This window comes from Chiloscyllium plagiosum, unplaced genomic scaffold (genome assembly GCF_037043375.1).
Source record: "Chiloscyllium plagiosum isolate Xiang-an unplaced genomic scaffold, Cpla_swu_hap1 HiC_scaffold_47, whole genome shotgun sequence".
Taxonomy (NCBI): Eukaryota; Metazoa; Chordata; class Chondrichthyes; order Orectolobiformes; family Hemiscylliidae; genus Chiloscyllium; species Chiloscyllium plagiosum.
The window spans coordinates 16,789,752-16,803,388 of NW_028270185.1; the positions used below are offsets into that span (position 1 = coordinate 16,789,752).

Consider the following 13,637-nt stretch of genomic DNA (forward strand, 5'->3'; position numbering starts at 1 on the left):
GTGAATAGTGAGTGTATTAATAGTGAGTGTGTTTATAGTGGGAGTATGTGAATATTGAGTGTGTGTTAATAGTGAGTGTGTTTATAGTGGGAGTGTATGAACAGTGAGTGTGTTAAAAGTGAGTGTGTGTTAATAGTGAGAGTGTGTGAATAGTGAAAGTATGTGAATAGTGTGTGTTTATAGTGAGAGTGTGTGAATAGTGAGTTTGTTAATAGTGAGTGTGTATTAATAGTGAGAGTGTGTGAATAGTGAGTGCGTGAGTAGCGAGTGTGAGAGCTGGAACTCCGCCTTGGTGCATGTCCCCATGGGGATGCTCTCTCTGTGTCTCTCTCTGTGTCTCTCTGTCCCTCTCTGTGTCTCTCTGTCTCTCTCTGTGTCTCTCTCTGTATCTCTCTCTGTCCCTCTCTCTGTGTCTCTGTGTGTCTCTTTGTCTCTCTCTCTCTGTGTCTCTCTCTCTGTCTCTCTGTGTCTCTCTGTCTCTCTCTCTGTCTGTCTCTGTGTCTCTCTCTGTATCTCTCTGTGTCTCTCTCTGTCCCTCTCTCTGTGTCTCTCTGTCTGTCTCTGTCTGTCTCTCTCTGTGTCTCTCTCTGTCCCTCTCTCTGTGTCTCTCTCTGTATTTCTCTGTGTCTCTCTCTGTCCCTCTCTCTGTATCTCTCTGTGTCTCTCTCTGTCTCTCTGTCCCTCTCTCTGTGTCTCTGTGTCCCTCTCTCTGTGTCTCTCTGTGTCTCTCTCTGTATCTCTCTGTGTCTCTCTCTGTCTCTCTCCGTGTCTCTCTCTGTCTCTCTCTGTATCTCTTTGTGTCTCTCTCTGTCCCTCTCTCTGTATTTCTCTGTGTCTCTCTCTGTCCCTCTCTCTGTATCTCTCTGTGTCTCTCTCTGTCCCTCTCTCTGTGTCTCTCTCTGTATCTCTCTCTGTGTCTCTCTGTCTGTCTCTCTGTATCTCTCTGTGTCTCTCTGTCTCTCTCTCTGTCCCTCTCTCTGTATCTCTCTCTGTCCCTCACTCTGTGTCTCTCTGTCCCTCTCTCTGTGTCTCTCTGTCCCTCTCTCTGTCCCTCTCTCTCTCTGTGTCCCTCTCTCTATCCCTCTCTGTCCCTCTCTCTGTCTCTCTCTGTGTCCCTCTCTCTGTCTCTCTCTCTCTGTGTCTCTGTCCCTTTCTCTGTCCCTCTCTCTGTGTCCCTCTCTGTGTCTCCCTGTCCCTCTCTCTCTCTGTGTCCCTCTCTGTCCCTCTCTCTCTCTCTGTGTCCCTCTCTGTATCCCTCTCTGTCCCTCTCTCTGTCTCTGTGTCCCTCTCTGTCCCTCTCTCTGTGTCTCTCTCTGTCTCTCTCTCTCTCTGTGTCTCTCTCTGTCCCTCTCTGTCCCTTTCTCTGTCTCTCTCTCTCTCTGTGTCTCTCTCTGTCCCTCTCTGTGTCTCTCTGTCCCTTTCTCTGTGTCTCTCTGTGTCCCCCTCTCTGTCCCTCTCTGTCCCCCTCTGTCCCTCTCTGTCCCTCCCTCTGTCCCCCTCTCTGTCCCCCTCTGTCCCTCCCTCTCTGTGTCCCTCTCTGTGGACGGGGTCAGTGTGCTGTTTTATGAGCGGAGCCCACGTTCCAGAATGAGCGAGGACAACAGCCGCTGTTTTCATACAAAATCTCAGCAGCTGCCAGTTGCCAGACAGCACCGAGAGGCAGCGAGGCAAGGAGGCTGTCACAGCCCGGGGAAAGGTGAGCGGATCCCGCGGGGACAGAGAGTGAGACAGGGGAACACCCCCAGGATCTGGGAACAAGGAGCACATGGTGTCAGAGACTTTCACTGAAAACTGATCCAGACTGTGAGTACAGACCGTGATCAGATATCTGGGAGTGACTGCAGGCTGTAATCAGATATCTGAGGGTGATGCCTGATAGCGATGATTGACTACAGACTGCTATCAGTTACCTTGGAGTGATTACACACTGTAATGAGGTACATTGGTGTGATTATAGATTGCTATCAGTTACCTGGGAATGATTACACACTGTAATGAGGTACATTGGTGTGATTATAGACTGCTATCAGTTACCTGGGAATGATTACAGACTGCTATCAGTTATCTGGGAATGATTACAGACTGTAATAAGGTACATTGCTGTGGTTACAGACTGCTATCAGTTACCTGGGAATGATTACAGACTGCTATCAGTTATCTGGGAGTGATTACACACTGTAATAAGGTACATTGCTGTGATTACAGACTGCTATCAGTTACCTGGGAATGATTACAGACTGCTATCAGTTATCTGGGAATGATTACAGACTGCTATCAGTTATCTGGGAGTGATTACACACTGTAATAAGGTACATTGCTGTGATTACAGACTGCTATCAGTTACCTGGGAATGATTACAGACTGCTATCAGTTATCTGGGAATGATTACAGACTGCTATCAGTTATCTGGGAGTGATTACGCACTGTAATAAGGTACATTGCTGTGATTACAGACTGCTATCAGTTACCTGGGAATGATTACAGACTGCTATCAGTTATCTGGGAGTGATTACAGACTGTAATGAGGTACATTAGAGTGATTACAGACTGCTATCAGTTATCTGGGAGTGATTACAGACTGTAATGAGGTACATTAGAGTGATTACAGACTGCTATCAGGTATCTGGGAATGACTGAAGATTTGTAATCAGATATCAGTGTGATCACAGACTGTAATCGAACATGACGATAGTTAGGCATTGTAATTAGATATGGTGAAATGATTCACGATTGTCATCAAATAATTGGGAATGATTACAGAATGCAGTCAGATATCATGGAGTGATTTAAGAGTTCAGTCCAATATTTGAGATTTGGGGGAGTGATTGTGGACTGATCACATATCACATATGGTGGCGCGTGTATGGAATGAGCTGTCAAATGGGACTAGATCAGATTGGGATGCCTGGTCAGAGTGGATGAAGTGTCTGTTTCCATACTCTATGACTCATAAGGCCATTCACTCATTGGAGAGTGAGTGGGACAGACAGAGAGACAGAGGGCAGAGAGAGGAGAGAGACAGAGACAGAGAGACAGACAGACAGAGAGACAGAGAGAGAGACAGACACAGAGAGAGGGAGGACAGAGAGAGGGGAGAGACAGAGACAGAGAGACAGACAGACAGAGAGACAGAGAGAGAGACAGACAGAGAGACAGAGAGAGAGACAGACACAGAGAGAGGGAGGACAGAGAGAGGGGAGAGACAGAGACAGAGAGACAGACAGACAGAGAGAGAGAGACAGAGAGAGAGACAGACACAGAGAGAGAGGGCAGAGAGACAGACAGACAGAGAGAGACAGAAAGAGAGAGACAGAGAGAGAGAGACGGACAGAGAGAGAGAGAGACAGAGAGAGGACAGAGAGAGGGGAGAGACAGAGAGAAAGACAGAGAGATAGAGAGAGGACAGAGAGAGGGGAGAGACTGAGAGAAAGACAGAGAGAGAGAGAGAGGAGAGAGAGACAGAGAGATAGGTGATTGGTGATGGTTTAATCTGAGGGTTACCAACCTCATGTGTAGGCAAGTCCGACATGGGAGACCTCAACTGGAACTGAATTGACACCAGTCCGCGTGGCAAACCAGCTGTCCAGCCAACCGAGCTAACCAATATGCAGTCATCAGCATAACTGGTTTAAATGGGATAGTGCCTTCGGATAGACATTTTTCACCCAAGATTAAAACATAGGGATAAGGGCTCATGCCCGAAACGTCGATTCTCCTGCTCCTTGGATGCTGCCTGACCTGCTGCGCTTTTCCAGCAACATATTATCATTCCAAGAGGAAGGCTTCCTATACCGAAGCAATGGTGGAATCCCTTGCTTGGACCATACCCCGAGTCCAACCTCTAGGGATATGGTTTCACTGGCGGACTTTAATCCAAGAGATGAATTGTCGAACTGAACACTGGTCTCACTACGGGGAATCTGAAACGATTGCAGTTAGAAAGATTTTTCAAATCTGCCGTCCTTACCTGGTCTGGCCTACACGTGACTCCAGACCCACAGCAATGTCGCTGCCTCTTAATGGTCTTAGCACGCCATACTCGGGGTAACTGGGGACGGGCAACAAATACTGGCTTTAACGGTGATGCCAACATCCCGAGAAAGGAGAGCTATCAATACCCTCTGATCGGGCTGACAGGCAGAGTTTGCCATGGTGGGGGTCAAAGCAGTACGCTGATGCCTGTAACTTACCCCAAAGTAACCATGGGATCCCTGGAGAGTGGAAGCAGACCATTCGGCTCATACTGACTCTCCAGCCCATCCTTTCCCGATAACCCTGCACTGCCCATGGCCAATCCACCCTAACCTGCACATCTTCAGACTGTGGGGGCAAACCAGGGCATCTGGGGAAAACCCACCCAGACGCTGGGGAAAACACGCAAACTCCGGGCTGTCACCCAAGGGTGGGATTGAACCTAGGTCCCTGGTGCTGTGAGGCAGCAGTGCTAGCCCCCCCTGCCACCCTTTAGCCAAAACCTTCTGACTAAATCAAAGCTCCTCTTGTTGATGGGTTCAAATCCCACTCCAAAGATTTCAGTCACAAATTCTGGCTGATAGGACAACGTGGTAGAGAAGGAGCACTGCACTGTCATGACAGCCATTTAAAAACAGAGGTGAGGGACCATTGTCTTTCTCTGAGGATTGAGTGCCTTTGAAATTCCCTTCTACAAAAGGCAGTGGATGAACAGTCTTCAAATATTTAAAAGGCAGAGGTAGGTAGATGAATGAAGGGGTAAAAGATGATCAGGGATTTTCAGAGACCTAGAGGTGAGGTTAAACTCAGATCTCATTGAATGGCAGAGCGGGCTCAAAAGGGGTTGAATGGCCTCCACTCCTTTTTCCTACGTAGGAGGCCGTTCAGACCCCTGGCTCATTCTGGCGTCCAACTATCTCATGGGTATGAACGTCTGCCTGGCACTGACCCATTCTCCGTGCTCCTGGCTCAGAAAAATCGGCCAGTTTTGGTTTGGTTTCAACCAACGGATCATTTCGGAGCTTAACCCGCAGGGTGTTAGATGGGGGGATTCAGGCACCACCGAGGGAAGGGGTAGTGGGTGGAAAATCAGTGGTGGGTTGGTCATCTGGACTGAGCGCATACCAAGGGTAGGTTACATTGGGTAGGGTTAAGAGAGAGGGTGGTCAATGCTGGCAGAGTCAAGAGCGACAGTGCCACGTGCATGACATCACTCATACCCTCAGTATCACTTGTCACCCAACAAACTTGGGCAGGACTCGGGGAGTGCAGCACAGTCAGAGATGCCAGCTTCCTCACAAGGTGCCAAAGTGCAGAGAGTTGTGCCTCTCCGATGGATGGCAAGGACCCGGGGAAGGGGGTGCCCTGCTAACATTTACCCAACCTCACCACAGAGAGAACAGTACGAACCCTGTCATTCTTGGCTCGTTGGCCGTGGGACTGTGCCACGTGCAAGTTGTCTGATGTGTTGCCCGCTTTACTTTCAAAAAGTCAACCTAGAAGATAGGAGCAGAAGTAGGCCGTTCAACCCTCTGAGCCTGCTAGGCCATTCAAGATGATCTTCCAACTCAGACCCCTGTTCGCACTTTCTCCCGTAAGAACCATCGCGAAATCTTCCTTGAAAACTCAGTGTTTCGGTCTCAACTGCTTTCTGTAGTAGTGAACCCCACAGGCTCCCCACCCTTTGGGTGAAGATTAGAATAGATTACTTACAGTGTGGAAACAGGCCCTTCGGCCCAACAAGTCCACACCGACCCTCTGAAGCACAACCCACCCAGACCCATTCCCCTACATTTACCCCTTCACCTAACACTATGGCCAATCCACCCTAACCTGCACATCTTTGGACTGTGGGAGGAAACCAGAGCACCCGGAGGAAACCCACGCAGACACGGGGAGAACGTGCAAACTCCACACAGTCAGTCGCCTGAGGCGGGAATTGAACCCGGGTCTCTGGCGCTGTGAGGCAGCAGTGCTAACCACTGAGCCACTTGTCTCCTCATCTCAGTCCTATCCCGAAACTGTGACACCTCCTCCCCTCCCACTGGTTCTGGACCCTCCCAAGTCATGGGAAAGATCCTTCCTGTGTTTATTGTGCCTAGTCCCTACGATACTGAATGGTTGTTTTCAGGAGGTTGGTTCTGGGGATGTTTTGAGGTTGTCAAAGAGGCTGCCATCTTGTCTTCTGCGCTCAGTTAAAGCACACAGATGTTGATATTTTACAGGTGACCCGAGAGAGCACTCTTTTCGCTGACCATGGGAAACACACATTCCGAGGCTCCCGCGCAGAGGGATCGGGAGCTGCCGCCGCAGACGGTGGAAGTGCACCGAAAGGACCGGGAGGACGAGAAGACAGGTCGGAGGTCAAACCTCTCCAGCAAAGAGGAGCAGCAGAGAGCGGCAGTCTCTGTGACCTTCGGCCCCGCGTGTGTCACGGACACGCAGCCGGACCGAGAACTGACTTCCCCGGTCAGTGCCAGCGGCCCTCGGGACACTGCGGCCGCCATCTTAGACCAGAGGGTCAAACCAAACCAGGGTAAAAAGAGGAAGATCGCCAAGGCGCGGAAATGGACGTCTGGTCAAGCGACGGCACAGGAGGCTGCGGACAAGTCGATGGGAGAGAGACGCCAGTCGTCGGTTGGGGCTCACTTGCCCGGGGCGGGGGATGGGAGGGTCATGGCCATTCCTGCCCTTGCCCCGAGCCACCAAGCGAAAGAGCCGCCGTCGCAACACCAACCACAGCCAAGCGTTGGCAGTAGAGAGAAGGCTAATGTGGCACCCTCTGCACTGGGCACCACCCCACAGCATGGAGGGCACCAGGAGCCTGGGGAAGGTACAGCCCATTCTCTCCCTCTCCTGGGCCGGAGTACGGTCACTGCCAAAGCAGACAGTAGAGCCCAGTTCACCTGCTCCCTGTTGGCCCCCCAGGGCAAGCCGGCGCCAGGCGAGGGGCAGGCCGCAAGTGAAAAGGAGTTACCCGTACGGTCAAGGGCCCACCCCGGGCCTCAGGAGGCCAGCATGGACGCCAAGGCTGAAGGGCCAGGCTGCATGGACAATGCCCAGGGAGGGAAGGGGAGGCCTTCGGAGACAGAGCTGTGCCACTTTGGCGGTAAGGTGGGTGAGCGGGCCGCGGGCCAGGCTGGGTTGCCGCTGAGGACCCCAGAGCCCGGCCGCAGGGAGTGCACGAGGCAGCAGGAGGCGCCGGTTGCCTGCCCAGGTGAGGAGGGGGATGCAGGCCTGGACGGCTCCAAACGGGGCCCAGATCAGGGTTGGGTCGCGGCACCCAGGGCCTACACCCCCCAGCTGAGCGCCCAACCACTCCATCTCGAGAGGGGGGCCCAACCGGAGGAGCTGGGCCTTGCAGGCAGCAGGAAGCACCTGCCTCCTGGCGCCAAGACAGCCGGATCTCACCGGGCCTCACCGGGGACGGGCAGCGGATACGCCCCGGTGCTGGAGCTGAGGATATCCCCAGGCTCCCCACCCATCGAGGCCAAGCCAGGCTCCCGGGAGCTTGGTGACGCAGCGCCAGGGCAAGATGGCGTGGTGGCAGCAGCGACGGGATCAAAGAAGAAGCTGCCCTTCTACGAGCAACTGCTAGCCAGCCTGAAAAACCAGACCCAGAAGCAGAAAGGCACAAAGCCGCAGAGGCAGGGTCAGGCCCGGGAGGAAGCCAGCCCTCCCAAACCAGCCAAGGGTCACTGCCCGCTGGAGGGACCAATCACTTCAGCCAAGCCTCTGCTGCTCACCATCCCCCAGACCCAGGCCCAGGCCCAGACCCAGACCCAGGCGGAGCCGCCACAACCCTCACTCCTCCCATCCCCATCCTCCTTCCACTTTGAGGCGCCCCAGCAGACAGCCAAGGGAAAGTCCGATCCCAAAGTCCTTCAGCGGTTTCAGCCTCAGGCCCAGCAACAGCTCCCTGTCTTCCAGTTCCAGAGCGGTAATAGGAACGGAGCTCAAGAGCCGGCCCGGGCCTTCAGCCTCACCTCTGGGCCCGCTGGTGCAGCGGCCTCCAGCCTCCAACAACCCCAGGGACCCGGGACTGGGACCGGGATGGCACAGTCCTGGCTGAGGCAGCAGCAACAAGCACAGGCCCGACCCTGCAGCAGGCCCCTGGCTTCAGCCCCTTCGCTATATTGTGGCTCCCTGCCACCACTACCCCCTGCACCACCCCAGCAACTTAGCCCCCAGCCGAGGGAGCTCGGGCAGCCCACCCCCTTCAGGCCACAGGTGCATAACGAGACCCCACCTCGCCCGCAAGCCCAGGTCCCACAACCTCAAGCCCCGTCCTCAAACCCCCTTCCTCCCCAGGCCACCAGCAACATCCAGCAGCAGCAGCTTACCGTACCACCCACTCCACCTCCAACCCCGGCCAAATTGGAATCCCCAAAACAAACCGCAGCCCAGGCGTCAGCGAGAGGCCTGCAGCCCACTGCCGGCTCCAAACCCCAGGTCCCATCCCCGGCGCAGGCCAAGCCTCCAAAACAGGAACCCCCCGTACCACTCCCGATATCCTCACCGACACCCAAGGCTGCTGCTCCTGCTCCAGGCCAGTCCTCGGCCAAGGGCAAGCCACCAGCACAGGCCAAGGTTGGGAGGAAGGCCTCAGGCTCCTCACTCAGTCAGCTGCCTGTGCCACAACCCGCGCCTGTAGTGAGGCCCGAGCCCCTCAGAGTGCAGGCCGAGCCAGAACCGGACCCTGAGAGCAAGCAACCAGCACAGAGGCCAACAGGACGCTGGTCGGCCTTTCAGATTGACAGGACGTGCAACAGGAAATGTCAGTGCCGACACCGAGAGGCCAAGGGGAGCTCACAGCTGCCCAGGAACATAACCCGCTGGTGAGTGAGCAAGTGTGACCACTTTGTTACCGCAGGGCACCCGACCTGGTGGCAGTGGAGGGGGGGGTGGGGTGGAAATGAGGTGGTGATCGCCCTGGCGCCAATACCAGGGCGGGGGTACCTAGGGTCAGCACACCCTTCACACCAACACCCAGAGGGAGCACCATGACATCACCGCCGGGGGGAGGGGGGAGCACTGTGACATCACCGCCAGGGGGGAGGGGGGTACACACTGACATCACCGCCGGGGGGAGGGGGGGTGCACCCTAACATCACTGCCAGGGGGGAGGGGTGAGCACCGTGACATCACCGCCAGGGGGGGATGGGGTGCACCGTGACATCACCGTCAGGGGGGAGGGGGTACACACTGACATCACCGCCGGGGGGAGCGGGGGTGCACCGTGACATCACCGCCAGGGGGGGAGGGGGGTACACCTTAACATCACCGCCGGGGGGAGGGGGGAGCACCGTGACATCACCGCCAGGGGGAGGGGGGAGCACCCTAACATCACCGCCGGGGGGAGGGGGGAGCACCGTGACATCACCGCCAGGGGGAGGGGGGAGCACCCTAACATCACTGCCAGGGGGGAGGGGGGTGCACCATGACATCACTGCCGCGGGGGAGGGGGGTGCACCCTAACATCACTGCCAGGCGGGAGGGGGGTGCACCGTGACATCACTGCCGGGGGGAGGGGGGTGTACCGTGACATCACTGCCAGGGGGAGGGGGGTGTACCGTGACATCACTGCCGGGGGGGGGGGATGTACCGTGACATCACCACCAGGGGGTGAGGGGCGAGCACCCTAACATCACCGCCAGGGGGTGAGGGGAGGGCACCCTCACATCACCGCCAGGGGGTGAGGGGGGAGCACCCTAACATCACCGCCGGGGGGGGGAGGGGGAAGCACCCTAACATCACCGCCAAGGGTGGGGGGGGGGGGGGGGGGGGGGGGGGAGAGGGGGGGCAGGGGGAGCAGGTTGACCATCCCAGCTCCAGGGGGAGCAAAGCAGGACAGAGGAGGAAGAACATGAACTCTGCTTTCTCTCTCTACAAAAGATGGCGCCAGCCCTGCCGAGTTCCACCAGCCATCCCAGTTACTTGTTGCTGGAGAAACTCGGCAGGGCTGGCAGCGTTCTGTGCGGACGGGAAGCAAGAGTTTGAAGCTTGCTGACAGGGTGCTGTGGGAAGAATTCTGCATCGCCAGAATGGTCTGCATTCCCTCCCTGTCATTTGGTTACCCAGCACAAGGTGGTGCATTGGCAATGTCAGCCAGCTAGAAATCTGGAGATTCTTTTTAACCTTCATGTTGTAGCACGTCTGGGGGCCGGCCGCGAGGACTTGAAGCTGGCTCAGACGTAGGGACACTATCACTGCAACACAGAAGTCCTCGACTTGCTGTTCTGAGTCATTGTACCATAGCAACTGATTGGATTGAATTTGAATCCATCACATTGCAAGCAGAACCACCTGCCCCTGCTCTGCAGCTACATTTGTGCCCCGGCGTTTTTGGAGATGGGGGACAGTACACAGTGCCCATCGATTCTCAAGGCTTTTCGAGAGAGGTGGGCACTGCAGGGGATACAGTGCTTTACCTCCCACTCCAACTCCCTCCCTACTCCCCTCACTGTCAACGGTTTGCATTGGCCAGAACGGGTTCAGCTTGGACTCAGTTGGTGACGCAGTGTTTTTAACTGGTGGAGGTGGCTCCAGGCGGCCATCTTGGGACACCGTGATAGTGTCCCTCCCGCTGAACTGAGACTCCCAGGATTCAAGGCAGTGTTTAATAACCTTTCTGAACAGGTTGATTAGGGAAATAGGTTAAATAGGAGAAAAACAAAAAGATAAAGATACAGGGAAAAAAAATGTAAAGCAGACTCAGGAGGCCCTCTTGTGGTGCAGTGGTAGTATTCCTATGCCTGGACCAGGAGGCCTGGGTTTCAGTCCCACCTGTGTGTAATAACACTTCCAAACAGGTTGATGAGAAAATTATGTAAGGCAGACCCAGGGATGGGTCTGGAGACCTGTCTACCCACCCCCGACCACTCCTTCTATGGCTACATTTGTGCCCAGGTGTCCCTGGAGAAGGACAACACAAGTGCACACCAATTCTCAATGCCTTTAGAGAGGGTGGGGGGGTGGGGTGGGAGAGATAGTGCCTTACCTTCAGCTCGAACTCCATGTTGATTTAGTTCCTTCCTGCTCTCTATCGCCTCTCGTTTCCCCCCTCACTTTCGATGGTTCACAATGCCCACAATGGATTTGGCTTTACATTTCTGATTGGCTGCATGGGTGAGTTACTGGTGGTGGTTAATTGTTCAACTCTAAATTTTATGTTGTCGTTTTTAAACTAACACTTTTCTGTAGCTGTGTTAGTGCCCGGGGTGTCATTGGAGAGCACATGAGCGAGAGAGCGCGAGCATATTGTTTCCTTATTGCCTGGGGTGGGTGGTGGAGACCACAGGGGCTGGGGTGCTTTATATCTACTTTGATTGAGCTCCCTCCTCTCTCTCTCACACACACATTTGGGGATCTGCATTGTTCACAATGGGTTTTGTTTAGAAATTAATCAATGGGAAACTATGGGGATTTACTGGTGGTTACCAGGTTAAAAAAAATGAAAAAAATATAAAATCAGGAATTGGAAGCTAGACTTATTGATGGTGACAAAGTGAAGCTATTGGTTCTTGTAAGTTCTCTTTCGGGAAAGAAATCTGCCATCTTTACCTGGTCTGGCCTACATGTGTCTACAGAACCCCATGAGCAATATGGTGGGCTCTTAATTGCCCTCTGAAATGTGGGAGTCACTAAATTGGAGGGCAATTAGAGACGGCAGCAAATGCTGATCTCGCCAGTGACGCTCCCCGTTGCAAGAGAGAACATGAAACTCATTTCAGTTCCCAATGTTTCTCAAGACCCACTAAGCTTCACCCATCGTCAGGACAGGTGGCGATGACTGGCACTGCACAGTGATGCTGCCCTCAAGCATCCAGTGAGTGGCTCGGTGGTTGGCTCTGCTACCTTTACATTTTTTACATTACATTACAGCGTGGAAACTGGCCCTTCGACCCAACAAGTCCACACCGACCCGCCGAAGCGCAACCCACCCATGCCCCTACATTTACCCCTTACCTAACACTACGGGCAATTTAGCACGGCCAATTCACCTGAGCTGCACACCTTTGGACTGTGGGAGGAAACCGGAGCACCCGGAGGAAACCCACACAGACACGGGGAGAATGTGCAAACTCCACACAGTCAGTCGCCTGAGGCGGGAATTGAACCCGGGTCTCAGGCGCTGTGAGGCAGCAGTGCTAACCACTGTGCCACCGTACCTCTCAGCATCAAAGACCCGGGTTCGATTCCACCCTCAGGCAACCATCTATGTGGAGTTTAAACATTCTGTGTCTGCAGGGGTTTCCTCCCACAGTCCAAAGATGTGCAGGTTCGGGTGGCTAGGCCACACGAAATTGCCCTTGAGTGTTCAAGGGTGTGCAGGTTAGGGTGGGTTAGCTGTAGGAAATGCAGGGTTACAGGGATAAGAGTAGGGAGATGGGCCTGGGTGGGGTGCTGCTTGGAGTGTTGTTGGGCTAAGCAGCCTGTTTCCACACTGCAGGGATTCTACAGTGACCTCTCAGGCTAACCTAGTCACTTGCTGCTGCTTTTTCCTCGCCCTGATCCCCAGGACCAACTCAGTGAAGGAACCATTCTGCGAGACGCCCTGGGTTCGGACAGCACTGTTGGCAGGATCGCTGGTAGCTGGCACCAAGTTCTGTATGGATCACCTCAAGACCAACAACGCTGTCAGCTGAACGTGAGCGTTGGCGTTTAAAGCAAGGGAGAGAGAAGGTTTAAAGAACAGCACTTACTTTCATAATCGATCTGAGATCGCATTAATTTCAATGTTACAGCCCAGTCTGATGGACCAACCGGGTTCACACAAGACAATTCACCAACCTAGTATTAAATGAATTAAAAATTTGGGAACTTTTATGGTTTAAAATGTTCTGCTGGTGAACAGTCAGCTTTAAGGGAGGAGGCAACCCATAATAAATAAATAAAACAATATGAAATATACTATGACCATTTACAAAAAGCTTATTTCTGTTTTAGCTCTCTCAATATAACATGCCTAAAAGCACACGGGACTTGGGAGTGCTGATTCAGCCCCGATTTAGTACTGGAGTAAGCACAGTAGCTGGTTTAAAATAAAATCTATCTTCATGAAAATAATGCTTGTGGAATGGGGAGGATGTGTGGGGTGTGGATTTTCCCGGATCTGTATCAGTGAGCCAACAAGCTCCGAGGAAACCTTCAATCAGCAACTGGTTTAGTTTGGGATTATGTTGGGGATGGACTGGTTGGACCGAAGGGTCTGTTTCGGTGCTGTACGACTGTGAAAATCACACACAAAAGCATGTGAAGCAAGTGGCTCAGTGGTTAGCACCGCTGTCTCTCAGCACCAGGGGCCTGGGTTCGATCCCCACCTTGGGTGACCGTGTGTGGAGTTTGCACATTCTCCCCGTGTCTGCGTAGGTTCCCTCTGGATGCTCCGGTTTTCTCGCACAATCCAAAGATGTGCAGCTCAGGTGAATTGGCAATGCTAAATTGCCCGTAGTGATAGGTGCATTAGTGGGTGAGTGTGTTTGGGTGGGTTACTCTTCGGAGGGTCAGTGTGGACTTAATGGGCTGAAGGGCCTGTTTCCACACTGTAGGGAACCATCTAATCTGAAAAAAGAAAGCACTTTTATTCACACGGTGTCCTCGCCTTAGACAGGTCTGACATTAGCCATGGGAAATGCAGGGTTATAGGGACAGGGTACAGGGAT

The 13,637-nt window shown here is 53.8% G+C and overlaps 1 protein-coding gene across 1 annotated transcript; it reads left to right on the plus strand.

Annotated features, from left to right (window-relative positions):
- Positions 1–6,228: 6,228 nt before the first annotated feature.
- Positions 6,229–12,951, plus strand: LOC122542709 (uncharacterized). The gene is made up of 2 exons (XM_043680689.2): positions 6,229–8,810; positions 12,494–12,951. Exons 1-2 carry the CDS (start codon positions 6,229–6,231, stop codon positions 12,618–12,620), a joined length of 2,709 nt encoding a protein of 902 aa, XP_043536624.2. The 3' UTR covers positions 12,621–12,951.
- Positions 12,952–13,637: the final 686 nt, after the last annotated feature.

Coding starts and splice junctions, on each gene's coding strand:
- LOC122542709 (XM_043680689.2), top strand. CDS start 6,229: ATGGGAAACACACATTCCGAGGCTCCCGCGCAGAGGGATCGGGAGCTG. Junction 8,811..12,493: donor CCCAGGAACATAACCCGCTG/GTGAGTGAGCAA, acceptor CCTGATCCCCAG/GACCAACTCAGTGAAGGAAC.